General features: G+C 37.4%; 1 protein-coding gene across 2 annotated transcripts in view; it reads right to left on the minus strand.

The window, feature by feature from the left end:
* GNB4 (G protein subunit beta 4) overlaps positions 1–21205 on the minus strand; it is a 59392-nt gene that overhangs the window by 15778 nt on the left and 22409 nt on the right. The window contains exons 2-5 of one of the 2 annotated variants that reach the window (XM_060150042.1): positions 14499–14596; positions 3330–3368; positions 2508–2614; positions 278–341 (exon numbers count right to left, since the gene is read on the minus strand). In XM_060150042.1, coding sequence (XP_060006025.1) covers positions 278–341; positions 2508–2614; positions 3330–3368; positions 14499–14555 — 267 coding nt within the window. In that variant the 5' untranslated portion in view covers positions 14556–14596. The remainder of the gene's footprint in view (positions 1–277; positions 342–2507; positions 2615–3329; positions 3369–14498; positions 14597–21205) is intronic. The other variant, XM_060150043.1, reaches the window with a different exon arrangement.

Consider the following 21205-nt stretch of genomic DNA (forward strand, 5'->3'; position numbering starts at 1 on the left):
AAAACTGATGCACACTGTCTTCTAATATTCAAGTATGAAATATGGGACTCAAATAAGACACACTGAACTATATTCCTGTAGTTGTCCTTGGGAATAAAAAGAAAAGGTTAAATATTAAAAGCAAACACTAGGTCTAAAGAAAGGATCTGAGTTAAAATTAACGGAGTAAATTTATCCTGGAAAGAAATTAAAGCTTGAAGTAATAGAATAAAGGAAAGAATTGGTGGACATCAAACCAAATAAAAGGTTATGTAAGAGGATGATTAAGAAACTCTACCTTATTTGTTGTATAGCTATCCCAAATAATTAATTTTCCATCTTGGGAAGCACTGACTAGTAGCCTAGAGGAACAAACACAAAAATAATGTGACATTTAGAGGAAAAAAGTAGTTTAAATTATGCATTAATGTAGAACAGTTCAGAAAAGACAAAAATAATTTTTCGAATTAAAAACTTGATACCAGAAAATATTCTCACAAGTTAAAAAAAATCTATTCTGCATGCCAAAAAATTTTAACATTAAATATTTTTAGACATTTTACTAGAAATGTCTCTGGTTATAACAACTTTTTCATGGTAACAACATTCTAGTTCTTATTCAAGATTCTGGTAGCTATTAGCTGACTGGTTTAGTATGTACTGACTTAAATATAATGACAGTAGAGTACATATAAGCCTAAGAACCACATTTCATTCAATCTAAAAATATCAGTTGAGAGCCTGTGAATGCAAGGCAGTGTTATGGGTACAAAACAGGCTATACCGCCTACCCTGGGGCCCTCCATCATCTGGTGGGGATAAGACATTTAATAAAATAAATTAAGTAAATGAAAATAGTCAGAGGAGTGGTATAAAATAAAGGCCATAGGAAAACAAATGAGGGACAAGTAAGTGCTAACTGGGTTATTCAAGTAGTCTTGCAAAAGAAAACAAGTCTTGAAAAAATGGAATTTCGAAAGCTAAAGATAGAGAAGTCTGTGTTCTATGAGGAGGGTATATTCCATGGCAAGAGGTGGAAAAATACAACAGGTATTTCAGGAATTGTGAATTTCCCAGTTACACAGAGTTTGTAAGAAATGGGAATAACAGTTTAGAAAAGGGGACTGGGCTTAAACTACAGAAAGCTCTGTTTGCCAGGCTAAATATGAACTCTTGACTAAGTTACCTGCCACTGAATTTTTTGTTTTGTTTCGGAATTTTATTTTTCACTATGGTATAAAATTCAAAAACTACAAAAGGACAGATATACAGTGAAAAGAATCACCTTCCTGTCGCCATCACCCTTCACTGTAGGTAAATAACATCAGGTTCTTATGCAGCAATTACTGTAAGTTTTATGAAAGGGAAGATCTAACCACAGGGTATGGGATGGAACCTAAAGTTCTTCAAAAATCAGTTGGCATCATCAGCATTGAGTTGAGAAGGACATTAAGTTACAAGTTGATAATCAGAATGGGTAGAAAGACAATGTGAGATGGGTTCTGTTGACACTTTGGGTTCTCTATTAAGATTAACAGTCTTGAGAAAACTATAAGAAAGTAAGAACCATTAACATTGTTTCAAGTGATTGTATTTTGAGTTACACATTTGCTATCTCAATGGGCAGATTACTTCTTAAACTTCTTTAAGAAAAATAATAAAACATTTGGCCTAGCTTTATGTCAGTTGCCAGTTATATAATTTTATTTATTCCCTCCTAAGAGGCACAAGTTCTATTTTACTGTATTCAAGTATCTTATTTACATCAAGATGTGCCAGGCATTAGCAACAGGTAGCAACATTTTTAGGTTCTCCTGGAAGAAGAGAAAAAGTATGCAACTTCTATTAAAAAATAATTTTTTAGTTAAGACTTTTTCCCAATTAGATGAACCAAATCAAAGGAACAAGTCAACCACTATGGAAGCAGTGCCAGATACTCTGGAAAAAGCACAGGCCACACTGTGACCCTATGAACAAAGTAAATCATCAAGACCAACCATCCAACTGCACTCCAGATGGCGGCTGTGTGTGTGTGTGTGTGTACACACACTTTTATGATGGGGTTAGGGGAATAAAAGATGTATTCAACAAAAATGTCATTGTTTTATGTAATTCCATCCTTTGTGAATTTAGGTAATAAATAATTACGGCAAGATCTGGTAACTTGTACATAGCAATATTCAACAAATATTTCCTTATTAGCTGAAATTTCAACGTTAATACACAATAAAACTGCCTTGGCATGTTAAAAAAAAAAGTATAATACCCCACTGCAAAGAAAAGAAATCCTAAACGCTTTACCTAAATCATTTGATAAAGGATATTTCTGAGAGGTAAATCTGTTTTCCATATTAAAGGTTTCTAAACTTTTAAAGTATCAATGAATACTTTTATTAAAAGCAAAGCGTTCACATTAGATGCATTTTCTGCAAATACTTCATAGATATAGGTTGTTTCTAAAAAGAAAATGCAAATGATGACTCAACAAAAATAATTCTGCACACAGTCTGAAAATGGCAGGTACAAACCTCGAATCATATCCCCAGTGCATAGCATAGATTTTAGCTAGGTGACCCCTCAGTGTACGTCTTGTTCGCATTTGTATTCGCCCCACGGAATCCATATTTGACGTGATCTATAGGAAGTGACGAGAATGTCATTCTTTACCTTAGACGTAGCTCAGAAAATAAAGTAGAAACAATTAATAGGCAAAAAAGCAGACATAAAACAAATTTATAGCTATTGAAGGTATTTTAATAATTCCTAGAGTCATTATAGGATTAATATGTTGTTCAAGAAAAAGTATGATTTATTTGCACACCTTCCAGTGAGAACATCTTCTGTAGACTATTTAGTAAAAAGAACAGACATACCTTCCAACCTTAGTAAAAAAACAGCTACAAATAAAAATCTAATAGATGATCAAATAGTAAAACATTTCTAATTTTAACTATCTAAAGAAAGCCAATTTTATATTTAAACAACACATAAAATATCTCCTTAATAAAAATGATCAATATTAATTAAACTAATGAAACCTTCCTAATAGTTTATATAAGAAAAAAGATCTTAACCAGGGCATATCAAAAGAATCAGAAGCTACCTAAAAAGAAACATATACTATATGAACGTACATATTTTTATTGTATTTTTTCGGACTTCCATTTTAACAGGTATGCTTTAAAAAGTACTTCTACCAGCATCTGACAAATTACAAAGTGTTTTTAAATAGAGATCTCATATTCCTTTCAATTAAACACTAATAAAGAGAATCTGAACATCATCTGCATCAGTATCAAGCAGTTTCATGTGAATTAATAAAATGAATTGAGGAAAAATAAAAATTTTACCTGAACAAGTGTGGCATCATTACATGCTTTTCTAGCATCCTGAAGTAAAGAAAGATAATTATACATTTAGATGTGGAAGTCCCTAGATATGATTTAAAATAATACTTTCATTGGAAATATAGATTTGAAATATACTTCTTACTGTACCACACAATCTTTATTTTTAAAAGGTTTAATGAGATGAAATTCACATAACATAAAATTAACCATTTTAATCATTTTTAAGGTGTGTAGTTGGGTTGGTTAGCATATTTACAATGCTGTGCAACCATCCCCATTACCTAATTCCAGAACATTTCCATCACTCCAAAAAAGAATCCCTATACCTTCCAATTCCCTCTTCCCCCATCCCCAGGTGATCACTAATTTACTTTCCAATGGATCGCTCATTCTGGACATTGCATACAAACGGAATCATACAATATATGACCTTTTTTGTGTCTGGCTTCTTTCACTTAGTGTAATGTTTTCAAGGTTCATTCAGTTGTAGCATGTGTCAGTATTTCATTTCTTTTTATGGTTGAGTAATATTCCACTGTATAAAAATATGACATTTGGTTTACCCATTAGTTAATATGATGGACATTTATGCTGTTTGTACTTTTTGGTTTTATGATTAATGATGCTTTGAACATACCTTTTCAATTATCCTGGGTATATACCTAAAAGTGGAATTGGTGGGTGATATGGCAACTATGTTTAACATTTTAAGAAACTGTCAAATGGTTTTTCACAGTAGCTGCTCCACTTTACATACCCACAAGGAATGTATGAGGGTTCCAATTTCTTCATGTCCTCACCAACACTGTTCTTTTTATTCTTCTTCTTCTTAAAAAAAAGTATTACAGCCATCTTAGTGGATGTCAAGTGGCATCTTAGTGTGGTTTTGATTTGCATTTCCCTAATGATTAGTGATGCTAAGCATCTTTTCATGTGGAGTGTCTTTACATGTGCTTATTAGCCATTTGGATATCTTCTTTGGAGAAATGTCTATCAACTTCTTTGCTCATTTTTAAATTGGGTTATGTGTTTATTGTTGAGTTATAGGAGTTCTTTATATATTCTGGATACTAGACCCTTATCAGATTATGATTTGCAAATATTTTCTCCCATTCTGTAGGTTGAGTTCTCACTTTCTTGATAGTTTCCTCTGACACACAAGTTTTTATAGTTTTGATGAAGACCAATTTGTATATTTATCTATTTTTTCTTTCTTGCTTGTGCTTTAGTGTCATATTAAACTGTTGCCTAATTCAAGGTCACAAAGATTAACAACTAGGTTTACTTCTAAAAATTCCACACTTTCAGCTGTTACATTTAGGTGCCATTTTGAGTTAATTTTTATATATGGTATGAGGTGTGAGTCCAAACTCATTCTTTTACATGTGGATATCTAGCTGACCCAGCAATATTTGTTGAAAAGACTATTCTTTCCCTATTGAATTGTCTTGTTACCCTTGCTAAAAAATCAACTGGCCATAGATATATGGCTTTATATATAGACACACAATTCTATTCTATTGCACAAATATACTTTTGGTTTATGGTTAAAAGATTTTTAATTGCATCCCCCGAATAAACTGAACTAGACTGATTTAATAAGCCCATTGTATTCAGAGTTATATTTGTTAATAAGCATCACCAAAAAGCAAGAGTTCTGAGTTTCCTTCTATTTGTTCTGGCAACTAGAAATTGAGGTGATGGGAAGAGTATTTACAGTATAACCCAAGTCATTTCAGAAATATTTTTAAAAATACATAGTACTTGAAAACTTGACAGATACATGTAAAAGAATGAAATTAGAACATTCCCTAATACCATATACAAAAATAAACTCAAAATGGATTACAGACCTAAATGTAAGACCAGAAACCATAAAACTCCTAGAAGAAAACATAGGCAGACCACCACCAAACCAGCTTTACAACAAATGTTAAAGGAACATCTCTAGACAGAAAAGAAAAGACCACAACTAGAAACAAGAGAATTACAAAAAGGAATGCTCACCAGCAAAGGCAAACATAGAGTAAAGGTAGAAAATCATCCCCAAACAAATATGATATCAAAACCAGCAATCATGAGGAGAATGCAAATGCAGGATATTTGAAATATATTTGAAATTAAAAGACCAGCAAGTCAAAACAATCTTGTATATATATAGACTGCTATATCAAAACCTCATGATAACCGCAAAGTGAAAATCTACAATAGATACACACACAAAAAAGAAAAAGCAATCCAAACACAAGACTAAAGATAGTCATCAAATCACAGGAGAACAAAAGGGGAAGAAAAGAGACCTACCAAAACAAATCCTAAACAACTAACAAAACGGCAATAAGAACATATCGATAATTACCTTAAATGTAAATGGATTAAATGCTCCAACCAAAAGACATAGACTGGCTGAATGGATGCAAAAACAAGACCTGTACATATGCTGTCTACAAGAGACCCACTTCAGATCTAGGGACACATACAGCCTGAAAGCGAGGGGATGTAAAAAAGGTATTCCATGCAAACAGAAATCAAAAGAAAGCTGGAGTACCAATATTCATATCAAACAAAGTAGACTTTATTTTTTTAAATCAAAGTAGAGTTGATTTACAATGTTGTGCCAATCTCTGCTGTACAGCCAAGTTGACTCAGTTTTACACATATATACTTTTTTTTTAAATATTCTTTTCCATTTTGGTTTATCCCAGGAGATTGGATATAGTTCCCTGTGCTATACAATAGGACCTTGTTGGTTCACCACTCTAAATATAATAGTTTGCACCTACCAACTCCAAATTCCCAGTCCATCCCTCTCCCTCCCCCCTCCCCCTTGGCAACCACAAGTCTGATCTCTGTGTCACAAGTCTGATCTCTATCTCTGCAAATCTGGTTCTGTTTCACAGATAGGTTCATTTGTGCCATATTTTAGATTCCACATATAAGTGATATCATATGGTATGCCTTTCTCTTTCTGACTTACTTTGCCTGTGTGCCACAACTAGAGAGTCCACGCACTGCAACTACTGAGCCCATGCGCTCTGGAGCCTGTGCGCCACAACTAGAGAGAAGCCTGCATGCTGCCAACGAAGAGCCTGTGGACCACAACAAAAGATCCCACATGCCGCAACTAAGACCCTGCAGTGGAAGGGCAGAGTCTTAACCACTGGACAACCAGGGAAGTCCTCCTTATATTTTTTTTCTTCCCTGATTGCCATGGCTAAGACTTCCAAAACCATGTTGAATAAAAGTGGTGAGAGTGGACATTCTTGTTCCTGATGTTAGAGGAAATGCTTTCAGCTTTCCACAATTAAGTATGATGTTTGCTGTGGGTTTGTCATATATGGTCTTTATTATGTTGGTAGGTTCCCTCTATGCCCACCTTCTGGAGAGTTTTTTTTATCATAAATGGGTGTTGAATTGCGTCAAAAGCTTCTTCTGCATCTACTGAGATGATCATATGGTGTTTATTCTTCAATTTCTTAATGTGGTGTATCACACTGATTGATTTGCAGATATTGAAAAATTCTTGCATCCTTGGAATAAATCCCACTTGATCATGGTGTATGATCCTTTTAATGTATATTGGATCTGGCTTGCTAGTATTTTGTTGAGGATTTTTGCATTTATGTTCATCAGTGATATGGCCTGTAATTTTCTTTTTTGTGTGGTATCTTTGTCTGGTTTTGGTATCAGGGTGATGGTGGCCACATAGAATGAGACTGGGAGTGTTCCTTCCTCTGAAATTTTTTGGAATAGTTTCAGAAGGATAAGTGTTAACTCTTCTCTAAATGTTTGATAGAATTCGCCTGTGAAGCCATCTGGTCCTGGACTTTTGTTTGTTGGAGGCTTTTTAATCACAGTTTCAATTTCAGTACTTGTGATTCTGCTGTTCATATTTTCTATTTCTTCCTGGTTCAGTCTTGGAAGGTTGTACCTTTCTAAAAATTCGTCCATTTCTTCTAAGTTGTCCAGCTTATTGTCATATAGTTGCTTGTGGTAGTGTCTTAGGATCCTTTGTATTTCTGTGGTGTCCATTGTAACTTCTCCTTTTTCATTTCTAATTTTATTGATTTGAGCCCTCTCCCTTTTTTCTTGATGACTCTGGCTAAAGCTTTATCAATTTTGTTTATGTTTTCAAAGAAGCAGCTTTTAGTTGAGACAAATATTGTATGATATCACTTAGATGTGGAATCTAAAGAATAAAACAAACTAGTGAATACAACAAAAAAGAAAAAGACTTACAGATATAGAGAGCAAACTACTGGTTACCAGTGGGGAGAGGGAAGAGGGAGGGGCAAGATAGGCTTAGGAAATTAAGAGGTATAAACTACTATGTATAAAATAAATAAGCTACAAGGACATATTGCACAACACAGGGAATACAGCCAACCTTTTATAATATAACCTTTAAAATAAGGAATATTTTAAAGGAATATAACCTTTAAAAATTATGAATCACTATGTTGTACATCTGAAACTTATATAATATTGCACAACTATACCTCAATTAAAATTTTTTAATTAAAAAATAACACTTCTTTAAAATACTTTGCAAGTATACTGTATACAGGTGTTATCAGAAATAAAATACTTTTTTTTTTTTTTTTTTTTTTTTGCAGTACACGGGCCTCTCACTGTTGTGGCCTCTCCCATTGCGGAGCACAGGCTCTGGACGTGCAGGCCCAGCGGCCATGGCTCACGGGCCGGGCCCAGCCACTCAGCGGCATGTGGGATCTTCCTGGACTGGGGCACAAACCCGTTTCCCGTGCATCGGCAGGCAGACTCTCAACCACTGAGCCACCAGGGAAGCCCAGAAATAAAATACTTTTGATCTAACATGATAAAAAGATACGGTATGTCAGGAAAATAATTTTTTATATAATGAGTTATATTTTTATATTAAAAGCAAATTCCCTACATGTAAGCAGGTGTTTTTGCCTAAGTATTATAGGGTAGTCTTTCAAAAAGACCTTAAATTTTTACACAAACTGAAGAGAATTATTACAGAAGATAGTGAAACAAAATAAGTAACGGCAAACAAAGAACATGTTTAATAAGCAACAAAATGTTTTAAATCAAGTTTATCAGTTAATAATAAATTTAGAGGATTCATATACATGGGAAGCACAATTAATTCTTCCTACTAGATTTGTTCCAATTTTTTCCCCCAAAGGTTAGGGTAGTGTTGTCTTCAACTTTGTTCTTCCCCAGTGTGCTGTGCACGCTTCTGTGCAGAGAGGCACACACGATTTGTTGAATTACTGTCCCCAAAGGACAACCTGTTCCATTCAGCCAGGGGATGCCTGCCACCGTCTGCAACAAAGACTGGATAAGTATGCAATCTTTTTGGCGGCCTTTTCAACCTATTTATAAGCACTTAGAATATTTCTATGTAAGGGTGTTCATAAGTAGTTACACAAACATATGATTTGATTCTCTCATTCTCAGATTGTGGGTTTAGAAACCTCATTTGGCAAGGAATAATTTAGCCCACTTTCCTACAATGAAAAGAATTTCCAGAAACAACAGTGACAGCCTAAGCCATGTCCAAAAATGCTGGAGTAGAAGACAATTCTATAAAAAGAGCTCTCTGATTTTAAGCTTTATGAAAATGAACTATCACTGTTTAGATCATCTTTCTTAATTCAGTCATTCAATAAAAAAATCTGTTGCACACTGTGTCAGGTACTGTGCTAGGCACCATGGATAGAGCAGTAGACAAACCAGAAATCCCTGCCCTCATAGAGCTTACCTTAATATTAACAACACAATTAAAACACTGCAAGTTAAAATTACTGAACTTATGAACACTTTTATCCATTATAAAACTGAATATAAGAGAATCATTCCCAATTAACAGCTGAATTCCTTATTGCCCACCTTAAAAAATAAAGCTCTGATATTAATATCTTTGTGCAAAATAAAAGTGGTGTTTCTCACTCCAAATCAAACAAGTAACAATTACAAAAGACAATCTACATTTTCTCTATTTCTGTTTTTTTAACTTAAAATGAATTATAATCAATGCTACTCCAATATAAAATAAACTTTTAAAATGAATCATGTATTGCACCAAATAGCATACATTTCTATTATGTCATGTGTTTATACCATAGTTAAATATATAGTTAAAATATATTTCTGGAATTAAGGGGGAAAAAAAGGAAAGAAGGAAGAAATGGTCTTTAAATATAGCATGACATGATTAAACTGATAAGAAAAGTACATGGTATTTTACATACACATGGTTACTTGAAATCACGGAAGATGATTCAGTGAGCAACTATGCCCATGACATTCTGCTTGGATGCTGGTGAGATACAAAGATAATTAAAACACAGAATTTCCCAGCCAAGGACAGGTAGTAAAGACAAATGTGCACAAGGAACTATAATATCAGGTGGGCTGTAATCAGCCTTGTAACACAAATCCAAAGGGCTGTACAAGTAAGGAACTGCCACTTACTGGCATTGATCTAAATCCTTTACATGTCATTTTGTTTACTCCTCTCCGCAAACCTATATAGTGGGCAGAGACATTAAGCATCAAAAAAAACTGTAAACATGTCCTGGCCACAAAATAATTAAAAGATGGAATCCATGTCCTTTCCACCAGGCAATGCTGCCTTCCAACAAAAGAATAAGAAATCCAAGTGCAGGACTCTGGTGAGGTTTTTTAGAGGAAGACTAGGATTCAATGAATACAAGTCCCAGGAACAAAATTAGAGCAGAGGTAGTATAATTCCAGGCAAAGGAAACCATTTGATAAAAGGCAACAAAGTGGAAAAGAGCAATGCATGTTCAGGGAATGACAACCAGATTCATGTGGCTATAGCACAGGCTACAGAGCCAGATCTTAGCAGACATGATGGGGAGGCAGGGCCACAGGGGTACCTGTGGCACGGGCTCTGGAACCAAAATACACCTGGCTTGAGTCCTGATCTACCACTTCATAGTTATGTTACCTTCGCCAGTTACTTAATCTCACTGAGGCTCAGTCTCCTCAGCTACGAAGTAACACCATCTACCTCATAGGGTTGCTACAAGCATTAAATGAGATCAGCACATGACCAAGTGATTGGCCAGTCACTCCAGACAAGAACACCACAAGAAATGAAAATTGTAGGCCAATATCCCTGACAAACATAGATTCAAAAATCCTCAAGGAAATATTAACAAACAGAATTCAACAACACATCAAAAAGATCATACACCATGATCAAGTGGGATTTATTCAAGGGATGCAAGTATGGTTCAACACCCACAAATCAATCAATGTGATACACCACATTAACAAGATGAAGGATAAATATCATAAAATCACCTCAACAGATGCATAAAAAGCTTTTGACAAAATTCAATATCAAATATCCATTTATGATAAAAATTCTCAACGAAGTGGATATAGAGGGAATCTCAACATGATAAAGGCCATATATGACATATATAAGATACTCAATGGTGAAAAGCTGAAAGTTTTCCCTCTAAGATCAGGAGCAAGGCAAGGATGCCCATGCTTGCCACTTGGATTCAGCATAGCATTGGAAGTCCTAGCCAGAGTGATTAGGCAAAGAAAAGAAATAAAATCAATAAAGGGCATCCAAATTTGATAGGAAGAAGTAAAACTATTGCTACTTGCAGATGACATGATATTATATACAAAAAACACTAAAGACTCCATCAAAACTGAGAATAAATGAATTTGGTAAAGTTGCAGGATACAAAATAAATATACAGAAATCAACTGCATTTCTATACACTAATAACTATCACAAAGAGAAATTAAGAAAATAATTCCATTTACAATTGCATCAAAAAGGATAAATTACCTAGAAATAAATTTACCCAAGAAGGTGAAAGACCTTTACACTGAAAACTAAGACGCTGATGAAAGAAACTGAAGATGACACAAATAAATGAAAAGATATTCTGTGCTTACAGACTGGAAGAGTACTGTTAAACTGTCCCGACTACCCAAAACAATCTACAGGTTCGATGCAATCTCTATCAAAATCCCAATAACATTTTCCACAGAAATAGAACAAACAATCCTAAAATTTGTATAAAACCAGAAAAGACCTCAAATGGCCAAATCAAGCTTGAGAAAGAAGAACAAAGTTGGAGGCATCACATGCCCTGATTTCAAGCTATATTACAAAGCTATAGTAATTAAGACAGTATGATATTGGCACAAAAACAGATACATAGATCAACGGAACAGAACAGACAGCAGAAAAATACATCCACACATATATGATCAATTAATTTACAACAAAGGAGCCAAGAATACAAAACGGGGAAAAGACAGTCTCTTCAATAAGTGGTGCTGGGAAAACTGGACAGCTACGTGCAAAAGAATGAAACTGGACCACTATCTTACATAATACACAAAAATTAACTCAAAATGGATCAAAGACATGAATGCAAGATCTGAAATCATAAAACTCCTGGAAGAAAACATATGCAGTAAGCTCCCTGACATCAGTCTTCGTGATGATTTTTTGGATTTGACCACAAAAGCAAAGATAACAAAAGCAAAAATAAACAAGTGGGACTACATTAAACTAAAAAGCTTCTGACAGCAAAGAAAACCATCAATAAAATGAAAAGGCAACCTACTGAATGGGAGAAATATTTGCAAATCGTATATCTGATAAGGGATTAATATCCACAACATATAAAGAACTCATAGAGCTCAACAGAAAAATAAAACAAATAATCTGATTTTTAAAATGGGCAGAAGGGGACTTCCCTGGTGGCGCAGTGGTTAAGAATCCGCCTGCCAATGCAGGGGACACGGGTTTGAGCCCTGGTCCGGGAAGATCCCACATGCCACGGAGCAACTAAGCCCGTGTGCCACAACTACTGAGCCTGTGCTCTAGAGCCCATGAGCCACAACTACTGCAGCCCGCATGCCTAGAGCCTGTGCTCCGCAACAAAGAGAAGCCACTGCAGTGAGAGGCCCACACACCACAACAGAGCAGCCCCCACTTGCCACAACTAGAGAAAGCCTGCACACAGCAATGAAGACCCAATGTAGCCAAAAAATAAAATAATAAAAATAAAATGGGCAGAGGGTCTGACTGGAATTTTTCCAAAGGAGACATACAGATGGCCAACAGGTACATGAAAATGTGTTCAACATCACTAATCATCAAGGAAATGCAAATAAAAACCACAATGAGATAGCAACTCACATCTGTCAGAATGGCCATCATCAAAACGAGAAGAAATAGCAAGTGTTGACGAGGGTGTGGAGAAAAGGGAACACTGAGCACTGATGGTGGGACTGCAAATTGGTGCAGCCATTATGGAAAACAGTATGTAGGTTCCTCAAAAATTAAAAAAAGAACCACCATATGATCCAACAGTTCCACTTCTGGGTATTTATCTAAAGAAAACAAAAACCCTAACTCAAAAAGATATATGCACCCCCATGTTCACTGCAGCATTATTTACAATAATCAAGATATGGAAATAACCTAAGTATCTGTTGACAGATGAAAGGATAAGAAAATGTGAGATACATACACACACACACACACACACACACACACACACACACACACATACATACACACAATGGAATATTATTCAGCCATAAAAAAAAGACTACCTTGCCATTTGTGGTGACAATATGGATGGACCTTGAGGGCATTACACTAAGAGAAATATGTCAGACAGAGAAAGACAAATACCACATAGTCTCACTTATATGTGCAAGTTAAAAAAAGACAAAAAACAAAAATCCAAGCTTACAGATACAGAGAAAAGATTTTAAAAACTGAGACGGCCATGTGACCAATGTGCTTGGCCAATCAGTCATTCCTGCTCAGCATCTGGAGCAAGGGACACAAAGTAGAGATGGTGGAGAATCCATTCTGGTGGTGGTAGCAACATCTTAACTCAGAGATTAGCCTATGAAGCCTTCTCTAATCATCCCAGAAAAGATAAATCCCTCCTTTGTTTTGACAGGTTTGTTCAGACACCTAAGGTATCCACTCAGAGTTCTCATTCACATCTAAATCATTAACTTCCTTGAATTCCTGGTGATTAGAATGATTATGATTTTAATCCGCTCAGAACCAACATTTTTCTGCTGAGTGTTCTTCCCCCATCCCTTGTTTTTCCTGCTCCTTTCATCTCTTTCCTGTAATATCTTTGCATAGATCCTATGATTGTTCCTTTTTTCTTATTCTTCACTTTTAAATTAGATAAGTAATTCTGAAATCGCTATTGCCAAAGATTCATACTGGACAGATCACAGCAGTGTTCCAAGTTACTAATAACTTGGATTCTCCATGCTTCGTTATGAAGTTTTTCATTTATATTTGTAAGTTGTTTAGCTCTTACTTTTTCCCTGTGAAAAGAAGTAGGCAGCAGCAGGCTACACACAATTCGGTCTCTCCTCTACCTTCTCACCAAGAGGCTTCCTAAAAGACAGCATGTCTATATCCTTTCATGTTTATCTCTGCCCTCCTTGATATTTCTCAGTCCAGGGAAGCATCTGTTTTCACTGTTCCAAAAGAAAGGAACGATGTTGTCCCTGAGGGAATATGAGATTTACAGCTGCAGAAACCCTCTCTCAGAGCCTTTCCACACCCTAACATTTGACAACTTTTCCCCACTCTATTAGGTTTTGAAGTTCTAAGTGTCTTTAATTTTGTTAAAGATGAAGCTTGTATTTGTTCCTTATGTTCTTTACTGTTTTGAGTTGATTTCCAAGAGTAAAGATGGCAGACATCTTCATTACGCCACTAATCATTTTTAATGTTTTTCTGCAATCTAATGGTTTAGAGATTAATTTTCTAATAGATTACATTATGTGATATTATGATATTGTGTAACATTATGATATTACATTATGCCTCAACATACCAAAAATCAAACTATGATTCCAGGTGTGTGAGTAGAAGAGAAGTATTATCATGTCAGCAGAGATTACATGTGCACTATTAACTTCTTAGGGACACAGGGGCCGTTGGTCCACATAGGTATTTGTTAGGAATGATTTTTGGAGAGTTCTTTAGAGGCATGATAAAAATAAATCGACCATTTCTCACCTTATAAATTATTTAATATACGTAGACTGATAAACTAATGCACAAATTTTGTTCATCGCTGGTATTACATAAAAATGTTAAAATTTCAAAATGAAAAAGTTTGCTCTTACCTGGATCTGATTCCGCAGCTGCTCAGCCTCCTGCCTCAACTGTTCCAGCTCACTCATCCTTGAATTTGTTTACCTCAGAAACTAACAAATGAAAGTCACTATTCAAAAAGAAAGAGAGACAAACTGACTCAGTTCTCCATTTACATATTAATCTGTTTTTTAAATATTGACATGTAACTTCCTTTTGGTCCCTCTGAAACTCAAGTGAGATAATTATTACTGGAACTTAAAACTGCTCAGTAAATATAGATCTAGATTATTTGCTAAAGGATTTTATGGAGGAATGGGATCAGAGGAAGGAAGAGACAGCTTGAGTTGCAGTATTCAAGACTTAATTATAGAGAATCAGTACTAGAATGGAGTCCAGGGAGAAATACTTTACAACAGTTTCAAGGGCACCAGTAGACATCCACACTTGGATGCCTAACACACCTCAACTTATTTCAAAATTGAACCCCACACCACCCTTAAGTCTTCCCCATCTCTGCAAATGGCAATTCCATCCTTCCAATTGTTTAAGCCAAAAACCTGGGAGTCATCCTTAACGGCTCTGTTCTGTTTCTTTCATACCCTACATCGAATCCATCAGCAAATCATGTCAGGCATTCCTTCAAAAAATATCCAGGATTTGACCAACTCTGATTACCTCCACTTTGACTACCTTGGTCCAAGACACCATCATCCACCTGGTCTCCTTTCTACTGCCCTTGCCCAGTCTCCAGTCTATTCTAAATATAGTAACCAGAGATGCTTTGAAAACACAAGTCACTCTTCTGCTTTAAATCCTACAATGGCTTTTCACTCCACTCAGAGCAAAATCTAACTCTTTATCTTGACCCACAGAGCCCCCTACACAGTCTCTTACACACACCCCCTCTGACCTCATCTCTCTCCTCCCCCTCCCACTCTCTGCTCCAGCCACTCGAAAGCTTTCTTGATGTTCCTTGAACACACTAAGCAGGCTCCAGCTTCAGTCTTTGCACTTGCTCTTACCTCTGCCCGGAACCCTCTTGCTTGCCCCTGATATCTTCACTGCTTCCACCCTTACCTCGGCTCAAATGTTACCTTCTCAGAGCAACCTTCACTGATAGCACATAGGTACCCACCTAGGCCCCTTACCCCGTCTTATTTTTCACTGTAATACTCAATGCATCGAACATGTATTTGCTTATTTGTTGTCTGCTTCCTCCTCGTAGAGTGTAAGCTCCTTAAGGCAGGGACTTTGCTCACTTTACTCTTTGCTACATCTCTAGCACCTGAGACACTTCATGCTCCAGTAAATTAACCAACCTGAAAATAATCTAAGAACTAAAGGAAAATTCATTCTAAGCATTTAGCATGAATCCCAGAAGTAAAAGGCAAGGATGTTATGACCTCAGGAAGAAAACAGAGACTGGAAACTGGCAGTATTCTTTCTCTACCTGTCCTGCTTTTCTCTTCACACCTGCTTTGTTTTTCTCCTTCTACAGAATGACTTTCTGTAGGTATATCAAGGGGCTCAGAGAGGTCTCATATAACTTTTAAGGGCATTCAAAACCACCTCTTACCCAATTCTACTGCCCTTCTACCCCCCAAAGCCACACACACACAAGGGACCCTCTAAAGAGGAGCTATCTGCAGCTAACAAGAGTTATTCAGGAAAGACTATGAGTTGTTCCAAATGAATGAAATTTTCCAGCTTGGGTGCCAAAAGGATGGAGGTACCGCGAATAGAAATGACAAAGAGGAAGCAGTTCCCTCATCACCACCACTACTCTATGGAGGGGGAATACTAGGAGAGGCCATGGGGCCCTGAGCCTCCCTGCACATTCTTGCTGTGCATGCCAAAATAACAAGGCCCTAGTCACTTTTACCTAAGCCATTTCTCAAGGCTGCATTTGGAGTGAGCAACCTTGAGGGATGAGACGACGTCTGCCCCAAGACAAAGAGAGACCTTGCTGCTTCTTACTGTAAAAGTGGTAAATTCCCTAAGCTCAGTGTTTCTAGACTGCGATGCAAACCCAATGCATATGTGGCATCCATCTAGGCACACCTGGGTCACCTCCATGGGACTGAGGAGCATGGGGAACGGGCAAAAACATCAGGCCATGCTACTTGGGGTGCTGCGAGTAATAAAGTCCTTGGTCTCTGACCCAAGAGTCTTATGTCTTCTGCCAGCATCCACAAAACACTAACAGGCTAATTTATTAGCTTATAAGTAGGTAAAATCCCAGACCCTTTAGAGTCCATGACAGGGAGAAGGTTCATATGAAAGATGAGGGGTCCAATGTGAAATATAGTGAGTTTGTGGCAATTCCCCCTTTTTTAAAATTGAGGTATGTGTAATTGGCATATAATATTGTGTAAGTTTAAGACATACATGTTGATTTGATATTTATATATCTATATGATTACCACCAAAGCGTTAACTAACACCTCTATCACATCACATAATTACAATTTCTTTTTTGTGGACAGAACATTTAAGATCTAGTCTCTTAGCAGCTTTGAAGTATAAAACACAGCGCGGCTGACTACACTCGCTATGCTGTGCATTAGATCTCCAGAACTTATTCATCTTCTAGTTGCAAGCAGCACTCCCTTCTCATACAGGCTGAATATCAGGTCCAGCACTTCATCAACAACTCTGCCAGTACCCTAGTTTCCCCTGCCCTTCTATTGGGTCACATTCAACTGACAAAAATCACAACTTCGATGAATCCAACTCCGTACTTTCTTTCAGCCAGCACTCAATCTATCAAACACTGATTGAAAAGTCAAACAGCGGGGCAAGTTAGTTCTACTACAAGTTCATATAAGCAATCTAGCTGGGCCCTCAAAACCACCTGGCTACCATATGCAGCTTTTTACCCATCACGTCCACTCAATATCAATGATTTCAGCTCCTTTGCATCCTTTGCCAGCTTCTGATCTTCTCACAACCCCTCCTGCAGCAAGTGAGCTTACCTTTTATATCACAGAGAAAAGAGAAGCCACCAGATATGAACTCTTTCAATTTCCCACTATTAGTTTTACAAAATGATACATAGAGGACTGACTCATCATACGCTCCTCCTTCCCTTCTGTTATAATAGAGAAGCTGACTTTTCTGTCATTTGGGTCAATTCCTCCTCCTGAGATTTAAATCCTATCTCTCCCTATCTTTTCAGTAATCTTACATTGCTGATTATCCCTTTTCACCTAGTAGGCTCAACCTCTCACTCTTTCTCGATTGTTTTAGTCTTTTTTTTTCTTTTTTTTTTTTTTGCGGTACGCGGGCCTCTCACTGGTGTGGCCTCTCCCGTTGCGGAGCACAGGCTCTGGACGCGCAGGCTCAGCGGCCATGGCTCACGGGCCCAGCCGCTCCGCGGCATGTGGGATCTTCCCAGACCGGGGCACGAACCCGTGTCCCCTGCATCGGCAGGCGGACTCTCAACCACTGCGCCACCAGGGAAGCCCTGTTTTAGTCTTTTTATTAAGAAAAATTTCAAACACGGAGAAAGGCAGAGAAATTAATATAACAGACATCCATAATGTCCACCGTGAAGGTTTACAAATTGTTAATACTGTTACTGTATTTGCTCCATCTTTTGTTTTTGCTGAAGTATTTTAAAGTCAATCACAGACATCAATGGATAAAGATACACACACACACACAATGGAATTATTTCTCAGCCATACAAAATAATTAAATAATGCCATCTGCAGCAACATGGATGGACCTAGAGATTATCGTACTAAGTGAAGTCAGAGAAAGACCAATATTATATGATATCGCTTAATGTAGAATCTAAAATATGACACAAATGAACTTATCTACAAAACAGAAACAGAATTACAGACACAGAGAACAGACTTGTGGTTGCCAAGGAGAGAGGGGTGAGGGGGATGTATTGGGAGTTTGGGATTAGCAGATGCAAACTATTATATATAGAATGGATAAACAACAAGGTCCTACTGTGTGGCATAGGAAACTATATTCAATATCCTGTGACAAACTATAATGGAAAAGAATATGAAAAACAATGTGTGTATATATATATGTGTATAACAATCATTGTGCTGTACAGAAATTAACACAACATTATAAATCAACTATATTTCAATAAAACAAATTTTTTAAAAATCACAGACATCAAGATACTTTACCCCTAGGGCTTCCCTGGTGGCACAGGGGTTAAGAATCCGCCTGCCAATGCAGGGGACACGGGTTCGAGCCCTAGTCTGGGAAGATCCCACATGCCACGGAGCAACTACTGAGCCTGTGCTCTAGAGCCTGCAAGCCACAACTACTGAGCCCGTGCACCGCAACTACTGAAGCCCGCACGCCTAGAGCCTGTGCTCCACAACAAGAGAAGCCACCGCAATGAGAAGCCCACGCACCGCAACCAACAGTAGCCCCCACTCACCACAACTAGAGAAAGCCCGCGAGCAGCAACGAAGACCCCAACACAGCCAATAAATGAATAAATTTATAAAAGAAAAAAGATACTTTACCCCTAAACACTTCAGGTACACATCTCCAAAAATATCAAGACATTTTCCTACTAAACCATAATACCATTAACAAACCTTCCAAATTAACACCAACTATTTAGTAGCGAATACCCAGTCCATTTTCAAATTTCCCCAATTATTCCACCAATGTCTTCTACATCAGATTTGTTCAAATTAGGATCCAATTAAAGGACTATATATTTGGTTTTATCTCTTAAATCTCTCCATCCAGAAGAATCCATCTCCTGCTTTCTTTTTTTCTCTATGCTAATTGACTTATTGGAGACAGCTATCCTGTAGAATGTCCCACATTCTGTTTACTTCCCATGGTATTGTTTAACTTGTTTCTCTATACTCTATACTGCCTATGAACTGGAAGGAAGTTAGATCTACAGGCTACATGATATTCAAGTTCAATGTATTTGGCAAGAATACTTCTAGGTGAGACTAGACTTCATATTACAATACATCAGAATGAACTTAATGTTTATGCCGTTATTAGCGAAGCTAAGATTGATCAGTGTATTCACGTCTACTGTAAAGTTATAATTCCTCATTTTCATTCAGCAAACAGCCTCTGGGGAGCATTTCACTTTCGACTGCATCCTTTCCATTAGGGGTTACACACTCAAGTCTCTCCCTTTAAGAAAAAAAAAAACTCCTTGATTCTATATTTCACCATCACTTACAGTCCTTTTTCTATGTTTAAGAACTTTCAAAGACAGTTGCCTTTACATGACCCTATTTCCTCATATGGAATTCTGAATTCTCAAGTCTCATGCCCAATGACTTCAGCTAAGTTTAAGCAGGCATAATGGAAAAGAAGGGGGTAATTATAAGGCAACGGATTGTCTGAGAAACGTTTCCAAGCAGCAAAATCAGAACCCTTGTGATGCCTGTGCCCAATGAAGGGTAGGAAAATATGCCTACCCAAAATATGCCTCTTAGGCAGGAGGATTATCTTGAGAAACAACAGACACAAGAGAAACTCTGAAAACAAGAGTAGAAATTACCCCTTTGCAATGGAGAGTGACATTTACAAAGCAAATCTCCATTTGTAAGGGTGTCTGGGTACCAGACTTCTGGTACCTCTGGGTACCAGAAGTGAGGGATGACTATAAATGACTAGAGTCTTGGGATTTAAATCTGCATATCAAACCCTACCCTTGCTTTTCTTAGGATCCTCCCAAGCCTAGTCTCCACCCCTAACCTCCCAACCTTTCTTTTGTCTTTAGCTGAAGATGGTATTGGGTTGGCCAAAAAGTTCATTCGGACTTTTCCTTAAGCTGTTACGGGAAAACCTGAACAAAGTTATTGGCCAACCCAATATTTAAGCTGGTGGCTTGGGCTACCCTCAGGGAGTTACTCATTTTTCCCTGGGTATTTCACATGTATACTGGAGGTATACATATTAATAAACTTCTGTGTGTTTTTCTCTTGTTAATCTTTTATTACATGGGGTCTCACCCAAGAACTCAGAAGGGTAGAGTGAAAATTACTTTTCTTCCGCTACCGAATACCGCAAACTCTCTCTGGATGTCTGAAAAATGTCAAAGCAGCCTTCCCCGCCTATCATATCTGTTGCTAAAAACAGGAACTAACTTTTCACTCTTTATTTGAAAACTTATTAGTGTTACTCGAAAACTGGGTTCACCTCTTGGTGGGTGTCAAGCCAAAAAACACAACCAAGCTAAAGGTTGGGAGAAGGAAGGATTTATTACTTGCACCAAGTAAGGAGAACACTGGGGATCTTTCCCAAAGCAGTGTCTCCCAGCAGCAAAACTTAGGAATTTTTAAGCTAAAGATACATGCAGCCTCAAGAAGGGGCTTGGCCGGTCTACAGAGGCTAAACTGCAGTTGACTGAAGTCACCAGGGTCAGAAAAGGTCAACAAGCATCATCATCCCTTAGGTTCCAGTTGATCTGGTGGTTGAGCCCTTCAGGCTAATGTTTTACCACAGAAATAAAACTGGGAGTCTTTATGACTGATATATTATCTTTGCTGTTGTTACTTCTCTTGCCTGTCGTTCTTTCGTTCTCTTAAGATCATTCATTACTAAGACCCGTTCAAGGGCAAGCGTTGCCGCCAGGTTTAGAGCACAAAATGGCTTAGGCCAAAATGGATTCTCTTCTGTCAAGAAAGCCATTCTTGGGCTTCCCTGGTGGCGCAGTGGTTGAGAGTCCGCCTGCCGATGCAGGGGACATGGGTTCGTGCCCCAGTCCAGGAAGATG

The sequence above is a fragment of the Lagenorhynchus albirostris genome, chromosome 5, assembly GCF_949774975.1.
Source record: "Lagenorhynchus albirostris chromosome 5, mLagAlb1.1, whole genome shotgun sequence".
Lineage (NCBI taxonomy): Eukaryota > Metazoa > Chordata > Mammalia > Artiodactyla > Delphinidae > Lagenorhynchus > Lagenorhynchus albirostris.